Source organism: Humulus lupulus, chromosome 1 (assembly GCF_963169125.1).
Source record: "Humulus lupulus chromosome 1, drHumLupu1.1, whole genome shotgun sequence".
Taxonomy (NCBI): Eukaryota; Viridiplantae; Streptophyta; class Magnoliopsida; order Rosales; family Cannabaceae; genus Humulus; species Humulus lupulus.
Genome location: NC_084793.1, coordinates 107,897,576 through 107,919,284, shown reverse-complemented (window position 1 = coordinate 107,919,284; position 21,709 = coordinate 107,897,576). Strand labels below are relative to the sequence as shown.

Sequence of the window (21,709 nt, the reverse complement as noted above, 5' to 3'; positions counted from 1 at the left end):
TCTTGAGATTACTCCAGGTTAAGCACGCTTAACTTTGGAGTTCTCAAGTGATGGGCTACCGAAAAGAAGATGTATCTTGTTGATATAGGTAGTACCCATCAATCCATTTAGGCCTTCTTCAATTGTGTAGTCCCATACCTACACAGTCTTAGAATCATCACACTTGACCTTCCCCAGGCGGTGTGGGATTCACAACTTTTTACCCGGTCTTTCCCCCTGCAGATCACGGGATTCTGACTGTCACAACCATAGCGTCCTAAATTGATGATTTGTTGGAATCTAGGGATGCTGTTTTAGATGACCTCTGCATGCACCTTCTTCAAGCCCAACATCAAATGAAGTTACAAGCTGACACGAAGAGAAGAGCAGTAGAATTTTCCATTGGTGATAATATCTTTCTCAAGTTAAGACCATACCGCCAACAGTCTCTTGCCAAGCGCTCTAATGAAAAACTTTCAGCTCGATACTATGGGCCCTTTCTTATCATCCAAAGGATTGGTGTCGTTGCTTACAAGCTTTAGCTTCCAGATCACACACGCATCCACCCTGTTTTTCATGTTTCTCAGCTCCGTCAAACTATTGGCCTTGCATCAGCCACTCCCACCATTCTGCCACAATTGACGATGCCAACCACCTTTCGGAAGTCCTCATTAAATGGAAATCATTGTTGGAATTTGAAGCTACATGGGAGCCATTCAGTATCATCATAGAACAATTTCCTTCATTTCACCTTGAGGACAAGGTGAAGACTTTTGGAGGGTATTGATAAGCCTCCCCTACAGTTTGTCTACAATAGGAGACCACGTAAGTAGCCTTGGGTTGAGGGGCTAAGTTGGTTATTATTATGCTTAGTCTATTGTGTTTTCCTCATCTAGTTGGCATTTATTTTTTTCGAGGGGCTTCGTTGTCTTAATTTTAGAGGGTCCTAGCTAGCACTTATGTAATCTGTCCAGTACCTTTAAATATGGGAGGGGAATTCATTTGTAAAATAACTTGGAAATAGAAGAGAGGGGAATTCATTTGTAAAGTAACTTGGAAATAGAAGAGATGGCGTTTGGTTTAGTAGAATGAAATCATAATGGTAATGGGAATATTAATTAAATTGAATAAGAATAGTAATGGGAATTGATTATAATATTTGATTTATTTATGGAATGAATATTGGAATTACAATTATTTTGTTTGGTTTGGTGTAAAAATGAAATTGAATAAATGATGTATTGCCAAAAATATCCCTATTTTAATTTTTAATTTATATTTTTTAAAATATTGAAACTTTGAAAAAAGTAGAATAGTCATTTCACTTACCTGTGCCTTGGTAATGGAAATCTCATTTCCATAGGTTCACCATAGGAAAAATAAAACCCACATATGGTGGAAAGGCTTTCCAATGCAAACCAAACAAAGGAATAAGAATTTGCATTACATTCTCATTTGCATTCCATCAAACCAAACATGTCATAAGGAGAGACCAACCCTCTCGAACGGTGTTAATTGGAGAGACTAGCCTCTCGAAAGCTAGGTGTAACCCTGGTCACTATCATCAATAAAGCATTTATCTGATAGATTTATTCCTTGCGTTCTGAATTAAAGATAGAAAAAGTTTCTAACCTGAGAAAGTTCTATCATTTTATTTTGTTTCCAAAATTCCAATCCTTAGCTGCCGTTCTCTATCAAAACTCAAATAACAAAAGCGATATTTTCTCAGCGCAGAATGCATTGCACAAAAATGTTCATTATAAGTCATACATAGCTTTGATACTTGTTCGCAAAATATGTCACTGATCAACGATACAAACTGCCTAAGATTATTCTAGCTGATAGTATCCATCAAACCAATCTTATTTTTATACATGTGAAAAGAAACGGTAGAAACAAAGTGGAATATTCAGCTTCCAAGCCCGTTTGGTTCCTGAAACAAATTTAATCATTTAGCATTGATCTCTCACATAAACTTACAATGCCTACAATGTATGAACAGAAAGGGCATGAAAGTTGTAGGACAGGCAATGATACAATGATAGAGATGGCCATGAGCATGGGGTGGTGAAATCAGGTCAAAGTTAAATAGTAATATATGGTCCCTGATTACCATGGTAATGGTGGAAAACTATAGCCCTTGCGAAAAAACGTAAACTTACTGGGAAAACACATCATTTGATGAGAATGCATCTTATGGGTGATCCCTCTGCTCCTTTCAATCTTAGTGGCAAACAGTGAATAGAATAAATTCCTAGCTGAATATCATCAAGTTTTAGTCCTTCCACAAGAATGATTTCCTGCAGAATTTAAGGTGTTAGGGCTAATCTTTGCACTTATATTGAACCAAAAACCAATTTAGAAAAATCGGTCCTTTAGTAGAAATAAACCTATTCCTGTGGTTCTTAATAAAACATAAGATCACATATCTAATTGGACATATATTACACAAATATATAGAGAACATATATAAATGCATAAATCAAAGCTGCTCCTAATTATCCTGGTAGGTATCTGATTCAACTGGCCAGGTAAAACCTAGATTCCTATCCTGGGTGAGATCTCAATACAATATTTTGTGAAATTTCAATTTCAAGGCCCAAGTAGAATTAAGTGATACATGATTAGTTAAAAAAAAAAATCAGTTCTTTGAAAACACACACAACCTTGAAAGTATCAAAGTAGATGAAGGGGGAAAAAGATTTAGCTATAAGACTAAAATGAAGTATCAAATGATATTTATGATTTGATCATTTAAACTCTGAAGCAAAGTTGCTTACTTACTGCATGATTCATTAAACTTTTTCTTACCCTTCCTTCTAGAAAAACAAGATGAGCAGGAATCAAATCATCATAGGCGGCAACAGATAAGTAATCAACTCCTGCATTTCATGATAGAATTCGTGTCAAATCAAGATGGAAGGTGGGCAAAAATAATAGAATAGTGAATACATCAGAAAATAGCATTACATGGATGGCATAATATTTAGAGATCAATTTCTACAAAATGTGTAAAATCCATATTTTTAAGATTTGACAAATACTTTTTATTTATTGTGTTTATTTTTGGTTATATAAAAGAAAAATATCCTTGATTTTATTGCCTGTAATTTCTGAAATTTCTTCATTATTAGGTTTGTATTTTTTGTAAGAATAAAGTCTTTTTATTTTCATATTTTTTTACACTTTATTTTTTTTCCAAAATTAATTAATTCTCTTGTTACCCAATTGTATCTTTAAATAGTCAAGAATGGGGAACTTCTCAATAGACAGCTCTCAAACAACCAAGAATGAGTAACTACTCAAAGTTAGTCAAAAAAATGAACTTGACCATGAACAAGTCCGAATTCTTACAGTTTTGCAACTACAGAATCAGTCTGTTTTTACGATTTTGGCTGCATTGATTATGATTGAAAGTTTATTTTGGAAACTTTTCTTGCATGTGTTGTGCGTCTAGAATTGTGTAAAGCTAACTTTGGGTAAGTATTTTGTGTATAAATACGAACCAAAGTATCAGCCCTAAGCACCTCTTCTTCACCTTAATTTCTTATACCTTTAGAAGAGTGTCTTTCTTTTGTAAATGATAGTTGTTTTGCTATTCCTTGATTATTTTGTGTCTTTATAATTGCTTATGTGTTAAGCAAAATCTCAAAGAGAAGAACGTGAAGAACCTTCGGGAAAAGGTTCATCAAAGTCTTGCATTGGGAGAAAGCAAACATTCATCAAGCAATTTGAAGGGAGTTCAAACCTTGGTGTCCTAAGGAGATTCATTCAGCAAAGAGAGAGTACATCAAGCTTGCGACAAAACCATTAGAGGGAGTCTAAGTTTTGTACTTGTGAAATTTGACTAATGAATCTTATCTCTGGGCGTGGCCCCGTAGACTAGTAATATCCAAAAGGATATTGACACCACGGAAAAAATATTGTGTCATTTTATTATTCAGTCATTTTTATTTTATCACACTGGTTTGATATTCTGTAGTGACAGGAACTTGATCTGTAGCTACAGAATACTGGTTTGTTGTATCAACTTGTTTGTTCCGCATTTAATTAATTCGGTTAATTAAATAAAAAGTTTGTAATTATAAATTACGGAATTTCAAGATACATCAGCAAGGGTAACAAACCACTAGATGGTTGAACAAAAGATTTTTGTCCGGAGAAGGTGATTAACTCTAGTCTAGTCTGTTTTTTCCCTTACCTGCTGACATAGCACTTAACAATTCTCACCTCCAATATGTTATACTGATAGGCCTGAAATACGCTTCACCTAAGCTAGGAGAGGTAGGCAAGTAAGTAGTCAAGAGTAGTGCAGTATAGTCCTCTTTGTGTGTGGGGAAAGGTAATTTGTAATTGATGAGTTAGTTACGGGTGAGCTGATTTAGAGTCTATGGAAGAGAAAGGCATGCTTGAGCTAGTAATTTGTTCCTTGCGTCAAGAGAGTCCGAGGCTCTCAAAATTCTTATGGAACTTGTACTTGGAGACTTGGATATTTCCTAATTCAATATCAGCTCCCTAATTCTCAGCCTATTTCTTCTACATTGTATTGTTCTATTGGTTTCTAACCTTTTGCACGTGGTCGGGGAACATCAATTGGTAGCAGAGCATTCGGGTCTTGTGGATGCCGGCAACTCAGATGGAATTCCGAGTTGATTATGTGGAGGGCGATGTGGGTGTGTTGAAGGAGACTGTCCAATCGCACGCTCGTGATTTGGCAGTGATTACTTAGAAGTTGGATCTGGTTCTCAAGGGTCAAGCCTTCATTGCTTCCGAATTGATTGGTCGTGGGTTGAGTTTCAGGCACCGGGGTCTAGGGGAAGCGCCACTATCGTCTAGTTCAGCGCAAAACAGTGGCAGTGGGCCGCACGATGGTGCCAATGGTTGTCGACTTGAATTTCAGGCTCGGAAGATCAAATTTCCGATCTAGTCTGGTGCAAACCGGATGAATGGACGTATTGGGCTAACCGTTATTTTGGGTTGCAGTGGTTGTCGGCGGCGGAGCAGCTTGAGGCCGCAGTCATGTGCTTGGATGGGGTGGCATTGTACTAGTTTCATTGGGAAAACCTTTTCTACCTGATTAGTTCGTGGGATGAGTTGAAGGCAATGCTCATCCGCTATTTCCGTCCCGCTCATGAGGGGACGGTGTTCAATCGTTTTTTCAGCCTTCAGCAAGTGTCGACGGTGTAGGAGTATCGGCTATTATGATTGGTTAAACACAAAGTACAAGTGTTAATATACAAGCTAGGTATAAGCATTTAGTGAATTGCACAGTGTAAATGTGAAATTTGAGTTTTAATTGTAGATACTATAAATATGTTTTTGGATCCAAAGTGGTACATGAAGGTATATAAAGATCCCAAAAAATTTGGTAGCATTTGTAGCAATTTCAAGACTATTGGAAAGGTCAAAAGTCAGAGTGGGTTGCGATGCGTCGCCCCCAAGATGCGTTCCATCGCCTAAATGCGAGGCAGACAATACATCGCCTACATGCAGGCAACGTATCACTTGTCATGTCCGTACGAACACGTAAAATGAGCTCCAAATGAGTTAATTATCTCTAATCCTATTGGTTAGATCTAATGAGAGTGCCTACACTATAAAAGGGTCCTCATAGAATTTTGGAAGACTTGATCACTCTCTCCAATCTCTCTCTAGTTAGCTCCAAGAAACTCGTAAAGAAAGTACTTGACTTTGTGAGTTTAATATTTGTTCAATCTCAAATCTCATTTCCTAAGAAAGTGCTTGACTTTGTGAGTTTAATGTTTGTTCAATCTCAAACCTCATTTCCTCTTAGAAAAGGCCTCAAGCTGTTGACGGTGAGAACTCGTCAACGAAGTTAAGTTGGAAACAATTATCAAATCAAGACTGCTGATTAGAAAACAGTAAAAACTTGAACAAAAACTCGAGAACAATGATGGCACAATAATGGAGAAATCAATCTTTCATTCACACTTCAGGTTCTGCTACAGTAAAATTTCCAACCCCCTTTCAGGTGGTCTTAGGGTCCATTTTATAGTAGGCTCTAATGGCCTTAGATACATAGTGGTCCAGGGGACCAAGTGGTACATACGTACTGTGTCAGAGGAGTGGCTTCAGAGGTTGTGGTCGTACATCCCGTACAGAAGTAGGTGTCAGGAGGATGTCTCCACTACTTGTCGGTACCCATGTCTAACGCGTGGTGGCAGGCGTAGTGGCGCAGGGGGTAGTGGTGTCGGCTCTGACCTATGGCCGTACACGTACGGACCATAACTCCTATCCTTGCATACCCACTCCTGGCGTTCCCACTACTTATCTGGTAGGGGTACTATATCCGTACTCTGACTTCTTTAGGTTTGTAGGCACATTCCATACTCATGCATGTACCGTGCCCCTTGTGAGTATTCTCGCCTCCAAGGCCATGGGCACGGGACCATGGGCGGGGCCATGGGCGAGGCCATGGGCGGGGCCTTGGCGAGGCCATGGCAAAGCCATGGGCGAGGCCAGGGGCGAAGCCATGGGAGAGGTCAGGGGCGAGGCCATGGGCGAAACTATGGACGCATCTCGCGAGGCCACTTGGGAGGTGTGGCCTAGGCATCTCACGAGGCCCTTTTGGTGGCGTGGCCTAGGCATCTCGCGAGGCCACTTTGGTGGTGTGGCCGAGACCTTCTCACGAGGCCACTTGGGAGGTGTGGCCTAGGCATCTCGCGAGGCCCTTTGGGTGGCGTGGCCTCGGCATCTCGCGAGGCCACTTTGGTGGTGTGGCCGAGACCTTCTCGCGAGGCCACTTGAGAGGTGTGGCCTAGGCAACTCGCGAGGCCCTTTGGGTGGCGTGGCCTAGGCATCTCGCGAGGCCACTTGGGAGGTGTGGCCTAGGCATCTCGCGAGGCCCTTTGGGTGGCGTGGCCTCGGCATCTCGCGAGGCCACTTTGGTGGTGTGGCCGAGACCTTCTCGCGAGGCCACTTGGGAGGTGTGGCCTAGGCAACTCGCGAGGCCCTTTGGGTGGCGTGGCCTAGGCATCTCGCGAGGCCACTTGGGAGGTGTGGCCTAGGCATCTCGCGAGGCCACTTGGGAGGTGTGGCCTAGGCATCTCGCGAGGCCCTTTGGGTGGCGTGGCCTCGGCATCTCGCGAGGCCACTTTGGTGGTGTGGCCGAGACCTTCTCGCGAGGCCACTTGGGAGGTTTGGCCTAGGCAACTCGCGAGGCCAAGCGAGGCCATGTCGCCTCGCGCCTAAGCATCTGAGCGGGGTCGTGCAAGGCTATGACATCTTAGCATCCACACCTTGTAAACTGCGTGTTTTCCCTTGATGAGATTTTGAGCATCAACACTTGCCCCCCTAGTCTAGGAGAGGACCTTTAGGTGCTCTTGTAGACTATTCATCTTGGTTCTTATACATAGGCCTTCATGCATGGCTTAATATTTGCACCTTACTTCATTATTAGTATTACTTCTCTTTTGGTAACTCTTGTATTGTCTCAAGAACTCCCTTTTTCTTTTAATGTATAAATACATATGCTGCTTGTTTATTTCTTGTTCTATTGCATTTGAGGCCCTTTTAAGCCTGTGTGAAGGGGTTTAGTTGGTTCCCCTCTTTTATCTATCAGGCTAGAGGTCCTTTGGAGCCCATGTGAAAGGGTTCACTGGGACCTCTTTTGGTGCCTCTTGGTTGCTTTCATAAGGATATTTTGACCCCTTGGGTCTTAGTTATCCTTTTATGTTTTTCTTGCACGCGCTTATTATTTCTTTGCGAGAAGCGTCCTTCTCGTCATTATGCATAGTACTATTTCTACAAGGGTCTCTTTTAGGACCCTTTTTGGCTAGACGGCTTGGTGGCCGCTCTAGATTTATTAGTGTTGTCACTATATATATATAATTTTTTTTTTTTTGTAAGGCCTTTTGGCCTCCTTGATGTTCACAAGGGTAGCTAATCCTTGTAAATCCAGGGGACGCCTTGCAAGGTCTTTTTACTGTTTCCTGTGTTTAGGGACTTCGCCTAGGGCCTCGATATAAGGGGTCCTTCTAGGACCTCCCATTAAACGGTCCTTTTTATGGCCATGGTCCCTCTCGGGTCCTCCTGATGGAGGGCCCTTTTTAGGATCCTCCTGGTGCATAGGATCCTTTTTAGGATCCTGGTGCAAGGGGTCCTTCTTTGGATTCTCCTGCTTGTTGCTTGCTTCGTCTCCACGGGCCACTTCCTCTTGATGGAGGGCCCTTTTTAGGATCCTCCTGATAGGGGGTCGTTTTTAGGTTACTCCTAATTGAGGGCCCTTTTTAAGATCCCTTATTAAAGGGTCTTTTTTAGGAGCCTCTTTTTTTAGAAGTCTCCTTTTTAGGAGGGCGAGGGGTCCTTTCTAAGATCCTCCATTAGAGGGCCCTTTTTAGGTTCCCCTTGCTAGCTGCATGTTATTGCCTCCTATCCTGCCCCCCAAGCGCTTGGTGAAATTTATTTTGGCAGGCACTTTGGCTGATGCTGGTGCAGCGAAGAAAGTAAACACGGGAAGTAGCAAACGGTTTCATTTATAGCACGCGGTTTACATATAACTTTGTAAATAAAAAAGAAAAAGGTTACATATAACTAGGAGGCTACCTAGGGTAGTCTCTTTGATTCTTACTTAAGCTAACATAACGAAGAACAAGCTAAACATAGGTTCTTTTGGCACTAAGAGCCGAAGTCTTGCTGGTTGCACCTCTCGAGAGGCTCCGTAACCTGCGGGTCCAATCTTGTGCGGGTCGCTCCTTCATGCACAGCCATCGCCATTGGCACGGACGGTTGGGTGGCTGCGCGGAGGGACATGTTATAGCATTCCCTCGCTTCCTTCTGCTCCCCTCTCACACATGCTACTCCCCCAGGGGTGGGGAATTTCATGGCCAGGTGATATACAGAAGTTATTGCCTTCAATTCTCTCAGAGAGGGTCTCCCTAACACCACGTTGAAGGCTGAGGTGCATTCTACCACGACGAAGTTGGCCATTACGGTGGCTTGCTTGGGTTGCTCCCCCATGGTGAGGGTTAATTCGATCGTCCCCAGGGGTCGCATCGAATCTCCCGTAAACCCATACAAAGTCGTGGTGCAAGGCTTTAGGTGACGGAGGCTCAACCCCATCCTTTCCAGCGCCTGTCGATACAAGATGTCCACAGAGCTCCCGTTATCCACCATGACCCGATGTACCCTCATATTAGCTAGCTGGCCGGTTAGCACCAGGGGGTCATTATGAGGAAAGTGCACCCCCTGCGCATCTTCTTCAGTGAAAGTTATTGAGTCATTCTCGCCCTTGAAGCTCTTCGGGGGGCGTTGCTCCAAACTTAAAACGCAATGTGGTGGACTTTTTCGGGCCTCCCTGGCATACCTGTCTCGCCCTTTCCTAGAATTGCCTCCGAATCCTCGTCCTCCAAAGATGGTCCTAACCTCCCCCTGCACTTCCGGGGCCATCTCACATGCCCGTGAGGTGGGCACTCCTCCTTCCGGCCTCTGGTTATCCTTGCGCACATACTTGTCCAAATGTCCCCTGCGGATGAGTTCCTCAATTTCTTCCTTCAAATGGATACACTCTGCCGTGGTGTGACCGGTATCCTTGTGGTACTGACAGTATTTACCAGGGTCTCTCTTGGACCGGTCCTTTCTCATTGGTGGGGGTCTTTTGAAAGGAACTCGATCTTCATTGGTGAGGTAAATGTGCTCCCTGGTGTCTGTGAGGTCTGTGTAGTAAGTGTAAGCCGCTTGCCTGCGATCATTCCCATGTTGGGTTTTCCTCTGGTGGTCATCTCTTGATCCATCGTATGCCCTTTTCTTCTTTGCTACATTCGACCCTTCGTTAGCTGGGGGCTTCGCGGGGGGCTCCTCCTTTCCCACCTTCAGGTTTGCATGGCCATCCTCCACGCGGATGTACTTCTGCGCTCTCTCATAGAAGTCGTCTAAGTCGGCGACTTCCCTCTTCAACATGTTGTCCCACAACTTGCTTCCTGGGAGCACTCCAGCGGTAATGGCCATTTTTAACTCTCTGCGGGTCAAGCTCCCCACTTTGGCTGCTTCCATGTTGAACCTGTGAATGTAGCTTTTTAGACTCTCATTTTCGCCCTGTTTTACATTGGCGAGGCTGGTGCCCGGCATAGTATAATCACGCACGGCATGATGTTGTTGGAGAAACTCATCTGAAAACTGTTGCCAAGACCTGACGGATCCCGGCCGAAGTCTCTTAAACCATTTGTATGCGGGTCCTTTCAGCGTGACTGCGAAACAGTGGCATCTAGCCCCGCTACTTATCCCTCTTAATTTCATCAAGTCATTGAATGTGTCTAGGTGGTACTTGGGGTCGGTGCTTCCTTCATACGGGGTCATATGAGGCTCCTTGAAGTTGGCTGGGAGTCGGATGGCTTGGATCTCTTTGGTGAAGGGTGATTCATAGTCGAACTCCTCCTCAAGGCTTTGCCCTCCAAACGCGGTAACAATCTTACTCCGCAGGCTCTTCATCTCTGTATCGAGGTCTTGCCTCTTCTTCCTCAGGGAGTCTCTTAACATGGACGGGTTGACACCTTCCTTTCCATCGCCGTCCCGAGGGACAGTAGGAGGGGTAGTCCTCTTATCCGCCCTCTTCTTGTTGAGCTCCTCTCGTAGATCCGCGGGCGTCCTCCTTGAGGTGACCTCGATGTCGTTGTGAGAGCCACCATTGTTTCCTTGCCTTGGCCCCTGGGGTGGCCTCGACGGTCCGGGACGCTCCTGCGGCTTCTCCCTGGGGGTGTTACTGGTGGAGTGTCTGGTCCTCCCGTCGTCTACTGGGACAGTGGTTTCCCGACCCTTCTCTTTCCTCTGGGGCAGGGTCATGTTCGACTTACCTTGCAACAGGCCATTCAGCACCTCCTGCATGTTCTCTAGGGTAGTCTCTAGTCTTTGGTTTTTACGGTGCAGTTTACGAATCTCCTCTTCATAGAAACGAGATTTGGAACTCGAGCTCACGGAATGGACCCGGGGTTGCTTATCGTGTCTACGCGTCGAGGGGCCCGGGTCTTGGTGGCCGGAGTTCGGTACTTGTGGTGGTTTGGGAGGAGGGTACTCATTGGTATTCCCGGGTGGTGCAGTAGTTGTCCTTGGAGGACTTTCACCGTGTGGGATGGCCGGTGACGAGGCCTCCTTGTCATTCTCGTGAACCTCAGGGTCCCTTGGGGGCTCTACGTCCCGGGGTGGAGGTGGATCCTTCATGGAGGCCTTCAGCTGGACTCCGGTAAGGTGGACCTCCACTTCTTGAGGCTCCCTGAGTCGCTTCGAACGTCTTGGCATTTCTCCTTGCCGGAAGTAATGGCAGAACAGTAGCTTGGTGCTTACGTTCCCACAGACGGCGCCAAACTGTTGACGGTGAGAACTCGTCAACGAAGTTAAGTTGGAAACAATTATCAAATCAAGACTGCTGATTAGAAAACAGTAAAAACTTGAACAAAAACTCGAGAACAATGATGGCACAATAATGGAGAAATCAATCTTTCATTCACACTTCAGGTTCTGCTACAGTAAAATTTTCAACCCCCTTTCAGGTGGTCTTAGGGTCCATTTTATAGTAGGCTCTAATGGCCTTAGATACATAGTGGTCCAGGGGACCAAGTGGTACATACGTACTGTGTCAGAGGAGTGGCTTCAGAGGTTGTGGTCGTACATCCCGTACAGAAGTAGGTGTCAGGAGGATGTCTCCACTACTTGTCGGTACCCATGTCTAACGCGTGGTGGCAGGCGTAGTGGCGCAGGGGGTAGTGGTGTCGGCTCTGACCTATGGCCGTACACGTACGGACCATAACTCCTATCCTTGCATACCCACTCCTGGCGTTCCCACTACTTGTCTGGTAGGGGTACTATATCCGTACTCTGACTTCTTTAGGTTTGTAGGCACATTCCATACTCATGCATGTACCGTGCCCCTTGTGAGTATTCTCGCCTCCAAGGCCATGGGCACGGGACCATGGGCGAGGCCATGGGCGAGGCCATGGGCGAAGCCATGGGCTCCAAGAAACTCGTAAAGAAAGTACTTGACTTTGTGAGTTTAATATTTGTTCAATCTCAAACCTCATTTCCTAAGAAAGTGCTTGACTTTGTGAGTTTAATGTTTGTTCAATCTCAAACCTCATTTCCTCTTAGAAAAGGCCTCAAGCATCAATAGTGACTAGGAAATAGAAAGTATTTGACTTTGTGAGTTTAATGTTTGTTCAATCTCAATCCTCATTTCTTTTTAGAAAAGGCCTCAAGCATCAATATTGACTAGGAAATAGAGAATTAGGACAACGGTATGAATCGTGTATGAGTCTTGGTTTTTTGATTTTGTATTGAAGATGGAAAAGCTCAAAGTGGTGGTTCTCCAAGGGTTTCGAAGGTTCATCAAAATTGAAGAAGATTGTTTTACAACTAGAGTTTGCATCATCTTTCTTAATCTTTCTTTGGTCTTTGTCAACCATTATTTTGTGTAGATTCTAGATTTTGTGGTGGTATAATCTCACTCTCTCCCAACATTATAATTCTCTATTATCTGAGATAGAACATCATGGTAGAATCTAACTCTTTTTCGACTTTAAAGTTCATGACTCAGGAATTTGTAAGATTTGATAGGTTTAATAAGACTAAATTTATTCATTGGCAAGACAAGATTAGATTCTTGCTAACCACTATAAAGGTCTTTTATGTTTGGATAAAGACCCAAAACCATTGGAAGCGGGCAAGGAATATGATACTCAAGAAGTCATCAAAGAAAGGAAGAAGTGCGAAGAAAATGAATTGATTTGTAGGGGTCACATTCTCAATGCGCTATCAGATCGTTTGTATGATCTCTACACACTAAGACCGCCAAGGAGATTCGAGAAGCCTTGGAAAAGAAGTACAAAGCGAAAAAAATAAGGTACATAGAAATTCTTTATTACTAGGTATATGTATCTAAGTTCTATGATATGAAACTCCTTCTCCCCCAAATACACGAGTTGCAAATTATTGTGAATAAATTGTCTACATTCAACATTGTATTACCGGAACAATTCCTAGTGGGTGCTATTATAGCCAAGTTGTCTCCATCTTCGAGGGGCTATAGGAAGAAAATCCATAAGAATGAGGAGATTTCATTGGAGGAAATCCTCAATCATTTGACGATTTAGGAGGAATCGACTTCTAGAAATAAGAACGAGGGGTCTAATGAAGAGACTTCAAAGGTCAATGTGATGGTCAATCCTCCTAACAAAGTCAAAGAAATTGGGAAGAACAAAGGCAATGGTAAAAAACCCTTAGAGCCCAAGAAGAACGAGGGACAATTCAAAAGTTTCAAGGGATCTTGCTTTGTGTGTGGCAAGAATAGTCACTTTGCTAGAGATTGTAGGTTCAAGAGGAATCATAACAATGAAGCAAGGGTCAATTCAACCAAATAAGAGCTAGTGGCAACACTAAGCGAAGTCAATGTCATTCATGGAAAGGTGAATGGGTGGTGGTATGATATTTGTACCACCATTCATGTTACCTATAATAGATCTCTTTTCAAGGCATTTGAACCTTCAAAGGAAGGGCATGAGATACAAATGGGCAATGAGAAAAAGTCCAATGTTGAAGGCAAGAGGACTATTGATTTGTTCTTCACATCCAGCAAGAAGGTTCTACTCACCAATGTTTTGTATGTACTGGAAATGAGTAGAAACCTTGTAAGTGGTAATTTGCTTGGCAAACAGAGAATCAAGGTTATGATAGATTCCGGCAAGTTTACTTTAAACATGCTTGTGATAACATGTTTAAACTTTGTACTTCTAATGACAATGTGAACAATAAAGGTTCTTCTTCTTGTTATGTGCTTGACTCAAATTCAATTAATTTGTGACATGTTAGATTTACACATATATGATTTAGCACAATTAAATGTGGATTGAATGATTGTAATAATGTTGAGCATGATAAATGTGAATTATGTGTTAAATTTAATATGATAAAAAAATATTTTTCAAATGTTAAAAGAAATTCTAAGTTGTTAGATTTGATACATAGTGACTTATGTGAACTAAATAGAATGTTAACTAGAGAAGGAAATATATATTTTATTACTTTCATAGATGATTGCTCTAAATTCAGATATGTATATTTTCTTAAGAATAAAGATGAAACATTTAGTGTTTAAAGTTTATAAAGCGGAAGTTGAAAATGAATTGGAAAGGAAAATTAAAGTGTTTAGAAGTAATAGGGATAGTGAATATTTTCAAATGATTTCAACTTGTTTTGTGAAGAACATAGAATAATACATAAATGTACACCCCCTTGTGCTCCACAACAAAATGGTATAGCAAAAAAGAAAAATAGAACATTTTTTCTTGAGATGATTAATGCTATGCTATTACATTCTAAATTGAGTTTTAGTTTGTGGGGCAAAGCCTTGCTATCCGCTTGTCATATTTTAAATTGTATTCCCATGAAGAAAAACAATATCTCGCCATACGAGTTATGGAAAGAAAAGAAACCAAACATTAGTTATCTTAAAGTGTGGGGTGTCTTGTTTATTGCAAGAGTATCGATTCTAAGAGGACCAAGTTGGATCTAAGGGCTATAAGATGTGCATTTGTGGGTTATGCCCAAAATAGCAAAGCTTATAGATTATTAGACTTGGATTCTAATGTGATAATTGAATTAATAGAGGTTGCGTTCTTTGAGAACATGTCATGCAATGACAACAAATTAATAGAACCAACTCAAACTAGAGAACCTCAAGAGGAGACTCATAAAATGGTTGGTGAGCAACCTTACTTGCCTAGAATGAGCCAAAGGCTCAAAGATTTGGGATCAAGTGAGAAGTGTTCTCAAATAGAGACACTATACCTTGTTGAAAGTGATAATGAGGAAGTCATTTGGCAATATCCAATAATACTTCAAATAGAGGATGATCCCAAAACTTTCAAAGAAGCAATGTCCTCAAGGGACTCCACTTTTTGGAAGGAGACAATCGATGATGAAATGAATTCAATTATGTCAAACCACACTTGGGAATTGGTTGACCTTCCAAAGGGGTCTAAACCAATTGTGTGCAAATGGATATTTAGAAGGAAATATCATACCGATGGCACCATACAGACCTTTAAGGCTAGATTAATAGTCAAAAGATTCAAACAAAAGGAGGAATGGATTACTTTGACACTTATGCACCGGTAGCAATAACCACTTCTATAAGATTGTTATTTGCTTTATCATCTATATATAACATTTATGTTCACCAAATAGATGTCAAAACGACATTCCTAAAAGGAGATATCAAGGACGACTATATGGAAAAATTTAAGGTTTTGTTCTTCAAGGAAATGAACATAAAGTGTGTAGATTTGTCAGATCATGTTGAAAATCAGAACCAAATATAAATTATTTGTAATATATTGTCTTAATTATTTGTAATTATCAGCAAAGATATTTGTTTCCTAGTTTGGACAATTTTGTTCCTGGTTCTTAGGGATTAGAATAGTCTAGAATATTTTGTATAATATTAACAGATGTCATATACCCTGTATTTGCCTATTTAAAGGCTCTAATTCTATCAAAATAATACATCAGATTTTTTCAATTGAGTTTTTATGATATCATATTCAGGTTCTTTCCAAGCCCTTTTAGCCTCTGTTTAGGTCTCATATAGCCACAAAAAAACATGTCTGAAATTTCTAAAAACACTTTTGCCTCTCACAACCCCTTCTCAAACCGCAGCCACTAAAATAGCCCACTCTGAATCCCACTTTGTCCAAGATCACTACCATACAACTGAATTCTTGCGGTGGTCACAATCAATGAGGATGTATGTGCGTGGGAGAGGCAAGATTGGTTATCTAATTGGAGACACTAAGGCCCCTGATTGGAGCTATGGCCTATTGCTTGGACTTTCCTGCATCATCGGTTGTTCATCCCGTGTTCCATGTTTCTCAACTATGCACTCTTGTGGGCTCCGTTCATTCTTCTCCCACTTTGCCTCCCACCTTGACTGGGGATCTCGAATTGAATGTGGAACCTGCTATTGTTTTGGATGTGCGTCGTCATACTACTAATTTCGGGCAGCAAGTAGAGGTATTGATCAAATGGAAGAACCTACCCCTATTTGAGGCCACTTGGGAACTCTTTGACACCATCTGTTCACAGTTTCCCTCCACTGACCTTGAGGACAAGGTTAAAGAAGTTGTGGGGGGGGTAAGATAGGCCCGAGATACGCTGCACCTATGCTAGGAGAGGTAAGCGGGTAAGTGGTCAAGAGTAGTTCAGTATAGGTCCTCTTTGTGCATGGGGAAGGGTAATTTTGTAATTGTTGAGTTAGTTAGGGGTGAATTGATTTAGGGTCTGTGGAAGAGATGGAAGAGAGAGAAAGGCATGCTTGAGCTAGTAATTTGTTCCTTTCATCAGGAGAGTCCCAAGCTCTCAAATTCCTATGGAACTTGTACTTGGAGACTTGGATATTTCCTAATTCAATAACAACTCCCTAATTCTCAGCCTATTTCTTCTACTGTGTACTGTTCTACTGGTTTCTAACCTTTTGCGGGTGGTCGGGGCATATCATATACCTGCACTAGGAGGGATAAATCAGGTGATTGAGGTGCTAGGGTCAATTTTGTACTTTGTGTGAGGTAATGGGTGCACTAGCATAGTTTGTTATGGTGTCATTGTGCACGGGAATTGAGGAGTTTACATACGAGTGTAGGGAATTAATAGAGCATGTGGAGATTCGTTTTGTTGTGAGCTTTGCTTAAAGGAAGAGTCCAGGTCACTTGAATACCTGGTGTTACTGTCATTTTCATCAAAAAACAACTCTCAATTTCAGTCTATCCAATTGTTTCTTCCATATTCTCTATGAGCTTAGATTCCTACAAGGGTCTAACAAGAAATTGAAAGGCAAATGAGGAATTTCCTTTGGGAAGTATGGGGCTTGGCAGGTGGTTTGTATATCACGGCAGAAAGGAGGTTTGTGTATATGTAGATTATACCTTCATAATAAAGACCGTTTGTGTAAATCGCATTACAGTGTAGGGTCTCAATTGGAAAGGGAGACATTATGGCACAAGGTTGTTAGAAGAAAATATGGTATCAAAAGAAATGGTTGGCATGTTTTGCAGGTTTTAAGGATAATGCATCCAAGTGCTTGGAAGTTTATTGCATCTTTGTATGATTTATCTCAGTATTATAGCAAAGTAGGGAATGGGAGAAGATACAGATTTTAGGAGGACTGTTGACTTGGAGGAGAACCTCTCAAGGAAGGGTTTCATGAATTTTTCAGAATTCACAATAACTTAATGAGTCAATTTTAAACTTTTCTAGATCAGATTCTATGGTCTGATGACTTATTTTTGGAATCTTCTTTTTAGTAAAAAAAAAATAAAAATAATCCAAACAATAAGAAAATTACTTTAAAGTTACTGAGTAATTGATGTTGCTGGATGCAGTAAGATTGTGTGATGTAGAAAAGGATAGGATAATTTAGAAGCTAAAACAAACTGATGCTTTTAGTTCAAACATCTGTTTCAGTCTCTGGTTGAAGATGATCTAAGTCAGTGAAAGTGTAATCAACCATATTTTTTTGTTTGTTTGTTTAGAAAACTACTACTCCTAAAGATAGAGTCTTTAGCTGGTTAAGCATTTTACTTTGGTCAGCTGAACTTTTCATTACTTTGGATCAGCTTAACTTTTTATTACATGGTGCAGTGAACAAATCCTGAAAAAAAAAATTGTAGTTACAAATCAGTGTGTGCTGTGCAATTGTAACAAGTAGTTGGATCATTTGTTGTTTGTTGCACAATCACTTTGCAAGAAGACTAAAAAGTACATTGCTGGGCAAATTATGGTTCAGTGGGTGTTTCCTAAATGCTGTTTTAATCTACTTCACAAGCGTTCTCTACGGAAATGGATAAAGCAAAGCTTTAGAGTTCAGTACATTTGGCAGTTTTTTTGAGCTGGAAAACAACAGAAGAATACTTTAGGATAAGCAAGAAGATACACGTTTTGGATGGCTATATGGGTTGATGAGGTTAGAGATTTCAAAGTTTTACTGTATTCAGATTTGGTGCAAAGTGAAGTTCTTTTAGTATACTATTTCTTCGAGGACAAGAATTGACACCATTCCTTTATATTGATAATATCAATAAAGCTCTTGTTTCCTATTATTACAAAAAAAATCATACAAGATTTATTAGTAATGACTAAGTTCAAACATGATCTTGGAGAGTTCTTGCGTTTAGTTATATTTTAAACAAACTTCATTACAATTTGCTAGTGACATTACTACTAGTTCCAGACATGCACAATATGCTTGACACAATCTAACACCAAGAAAACAAGAACAGCATCAAGATCTTACCAACAAGTTTTACATCTGTATTCTCCACCAACCATTTTGCTCCATCCCTCATAAATCCCGTGTAGCTTGAGTCAAACTCCTTTTTAAACATAAGTCGTCTGAAATATGAACAATTTGTAAATTCATCACAGAAGAAAATTTGCCTTTCTTGTACTATAACATTGACACATACTTAAACAAACTAATCTGATTGATGAATGTTACCTTATTTTGTAATTATATAATAACTAAACCTCAATTATCTTTAATTCTAATTTTGGATCAATACAACTCTTTGTAGAAGGAATCAATCGCTTGATGTCATTAAGTTTAAACAGTACATAAGTTTCAAGTGCTATATAAAAGTAGTGTAACCAAAAAACTTACTTGTCAGTATTTACTGTTCTGAAAAGCACGCGGCGAACCCCCTTAGGAATATTTAACGACTTCATAACTTCAGCTGGAGCAGAAAATATTTTGAACAGAGTATAATTATTTGAAATAGCTGACTACAAAAATATGATTGTGCATAAAGAAACCAGAGATGGGAAGCAAAGCTCAACAAAAGATTTTTTTTAACATGTTGATATTATTAGTGCATCAAATATTCGTACCAGTTATATTCTTGTCCCTTGGAACATCAACCAACAATCCTGGACCTATTGGAACAAAAGTATAAGTCAAAATGAAATAATTAGTTAAGCAACATAATAGCTTGATTTTATATATTACTATTGATTTTTCCATAAAAAGCGACTACTAAATTTTGTGAAAAATGAATGGAGGATAGATATGAATAGAAAGACATCACAAATCAAAAACTAAAAATAAATAATAGAAAGATGAAGTGTTTAGTAAATTAAAACAGAAAATCCCAGAAACTCTTGACAAATTAACAAGTACATGAAAAACCAAAGTCTGAAAAGCTAAAGTGAACTGCTCTGACATCCTAATTTGAAGATCCCAGTACTGTACTAGGAAGATATGACACCACAGATGTAGAGGAAAGAAAACCAAAAAGAACCACCTTGATTACTGATTCACGGACATTTACTTCTTAATAATTTAGATTGCCTTAAAAGGGATAACAAACCCATTTAGCTACACATTTCATATACGCACATAGACGAGTTCGCATTATATGTGATCTCCATTACCATAGAACACAAACAGTCTAAACTCCATGCAAGTTCCAATACAGTAACAATCTCTACTCGTAACATTTCTATACATATAAAATACTATATAGAGAACTAAGAAAATTTTGTACAACTTTTATATTCACATTTAACTTTTGAAGTCTTACTTCAAACTAAATAAATATCAATTTCATGAATCAACTTCATTACAACTGGTCAAAACTCTCAAGTACTAACATCGTTAAGCCCATCAAATTCAGCAGCACCATAAACCTAAACTTTGATCAACTTACCATTAAGAACTTCCAAATCAAGTGTGTCAACATCGAACCCAGCATCGAAGTAGTGATCGAAAACGTGTCCGGGAGCATCGACGTGGGTCCCAGTATGAGCAGGAAGCTTCATCTCAGAGCTGTTGGCGATGGAGCCATTCTTCATGCTCTTGGGAAGCCAGAGGAACTGGCCAACCCCTTCACTTGAATCAAACGCCGGCATGTCCGTACGAAGCCGGTGACTGATATCGAAGATCCTTCCATTCCCGTACACTTCCCGTCGAGTAGGGGTGAGAGAAATATGCCCATCGGAGAGAGAGCAGTCGGCGGCGTCGGTGCCTGGGACAGTGGGATAGGCGGCGGTGGCGAGCGAGAGAGTTGGAATAGTGAGCACATAGGCGCAGAGTAGCAGGAGGAGATATAAGGTTTTCAATGTCATAGTAGTATTGATAAGAAATAAACGGAGGAAGAGGGAAGAATTGTGAGTGAAATTTAAGTGAGAAAGAACCTTGCCTTCGAAATTTGAAATAGTCCTCCCGTGGATATTATTAGGGAAATTTGAGATTTTATGCTGGCTTGTAATCTATATATTATAAAAAGGACTTATTACATTGTAAAATTGCTAAAATACTATATTTATTTTTTTCTTTAAACTAATTTTTTATTCATTTTATAGATTATTATAATAAAGTAATTTAAAAAAATATAAATAGTTAGATATTTTTTAAATTTAAATAAAATATTATTATTTATTCTATCTATTTTATACATTTAAAAAATTAAAATTATTCCAAAGCATTTTATCTATTTTCTCATTTAATCTAATTTTTTATTCATTTTATAATAATATAATATTTTTAAAAAAAATTTAAGTAGTTACATGTTTTTTAAAATTTAAATAAGATATTTACAAGATAATATTATTTTCTTTATTTATTTTACACATTTAAAAAAACTAAAATTGTTCCAAAGTACTCTATTTATTTTCTTCTTTAATCTAATTTTTTTATTCATTTTATATAGATTATAATAATGTAGTAATTGAAAAAAAATGTACCATACTCGTTATAAAAAATATGTAGTTACATATTTCTTAAATTTAAATAAGATATTTAAAAGATATTATTATTTACTCTATCTATTTTATACGTTTAAAAAAATGTAGTAATAATAAAAATAATATTAATAATTGTATTTTTCTCTCATTTGATATTTTCTCAAGCTTGTGACAAAATAATATTACTAATTGTATTGTTTCGATTTGTGATTTGTTATCACTGTAATAAATAAATATTTTCTATATTGTAATTTAGTGGACATTCCAGCAACAACAAAAGATGCGAAGGTTTATGTAAAACACAAAAAATATTTTTTAGAAACAAGAAACATATTATGAATTAAAAAGTATATAATTATGACAATTGATGTTAATATTGTTTATTAGCTTAATTTTTTCACATCTCTTGCTTTTCAAATGCTATTATGCATTCTATTAATTTCTTGAAAGAAGAGAGAAACAAATAATTGATTAATTATATACTTTTTATACAATTTTATTATAAGAGCATAACTTAAAAAAAATGGAGGAATCACAAAAGGTATAAATTTCTCACTCACATTATACAAATTATAAAATCAATCAAACAAATGTAGAATTACGTTAAATATATATAGCTGAATTACAAAATCTATAAATTCAAATTATAATATTTATCAAACAAATATAAAATTACCTTAAATATATATTTAAATTTATTATAAAAAATTATGTGAAAGTAGCTATATTTTCTAATATATTTATATGATGTCACACTATAAAATTGCTCAAAAACACTCTTTCTATTTTCTTCTTTTTTCACATTTTTTAATTTGAATTCAAATTTGATTAAATATTTAATTACGACAACTGTTTAATTAAATTGTAAATATAAATAACTTTTCTCATTTTTTATTTTAATTTTCTAATTTATGGCTATTAATTAATTGAGGAAAAAACTCTATCTATTTTTTTATCATTTTTATTTTAATAATAATAATAATAATAATAATAG

General features: G+C 39.2%; 1 protein-coding gene across 2 annotated transcripts; it reads right to left on the bottom strand.

Annotated features, from left to right (window-relative positions):
• Positions 1-1,685: 1,685 nt before the first annotated feature.
• Positions 1,686-20,205, bottom strand: LOC133796788 (cyclase-like protein 2). Of its 2 annotated transcripts, none has more exons than XM_062234451.1 (7): positions 19,680-20,205; positions 18,862-18,906; positions 18,635-18,707; positions 18,269-18,366; positions 2,764-2,861; positions 2,142-2,279; positions 1,686-1,912 (listed from the first exon to the last, which is right to left on the bottom strand). In XM_062234451.1, the coding sequence occupies exons 1-6, from the start codon at positions 20,095-20,097 to the stop codon at positions 2,154-2,156; spliced, it is 858 nt and encodes a 285-aa protein (XP_062090435.1). In that variant the 5' UTR covers positions 20,098-20,205; the 3' UTR covers positions 1,686-1,912; positions 2,142-2,153. The 2 variants fall into 2 exon arrangements, with proteins under 2 accessions (XP_062090435.1, XP_062090443.1); XM_062234459.1 differs by having other exon boundaries at positions 2,791-2,861; positions 19,680-20,201.
• Between the last annotated feature and the right edge of the window lie 1,504 nt (positions 20,206-21,709).

What these genes read in the sequence shown, in the direction of transcription:
- LOC133796788 (XM_062234451.1), bottom strand. Translation starts at nt 20,097, where the DNA reads ATGACATTGAAAACCTTATATCTCCTCCTGCTACTCTGCGCCTATGTG. An exon ending in TGATTTGGAAGTTCTTAATG is followed by an intron (nt 18,907 to 19,679) that starts GTAAGTTGATCA and finishes TTGTTCCAATAG; the next exon opens with GTCCAGGATTGTTGGTTGAT. An exon ending in AAGGGACAAGAATATAACTG is followed by an intron (nt 18,708 to 18,861) that starts GTACGAATATTT and finishes TTTCTGCTCCAG; the next exon opens with CTGAAGTTATGAAGTCGTTA.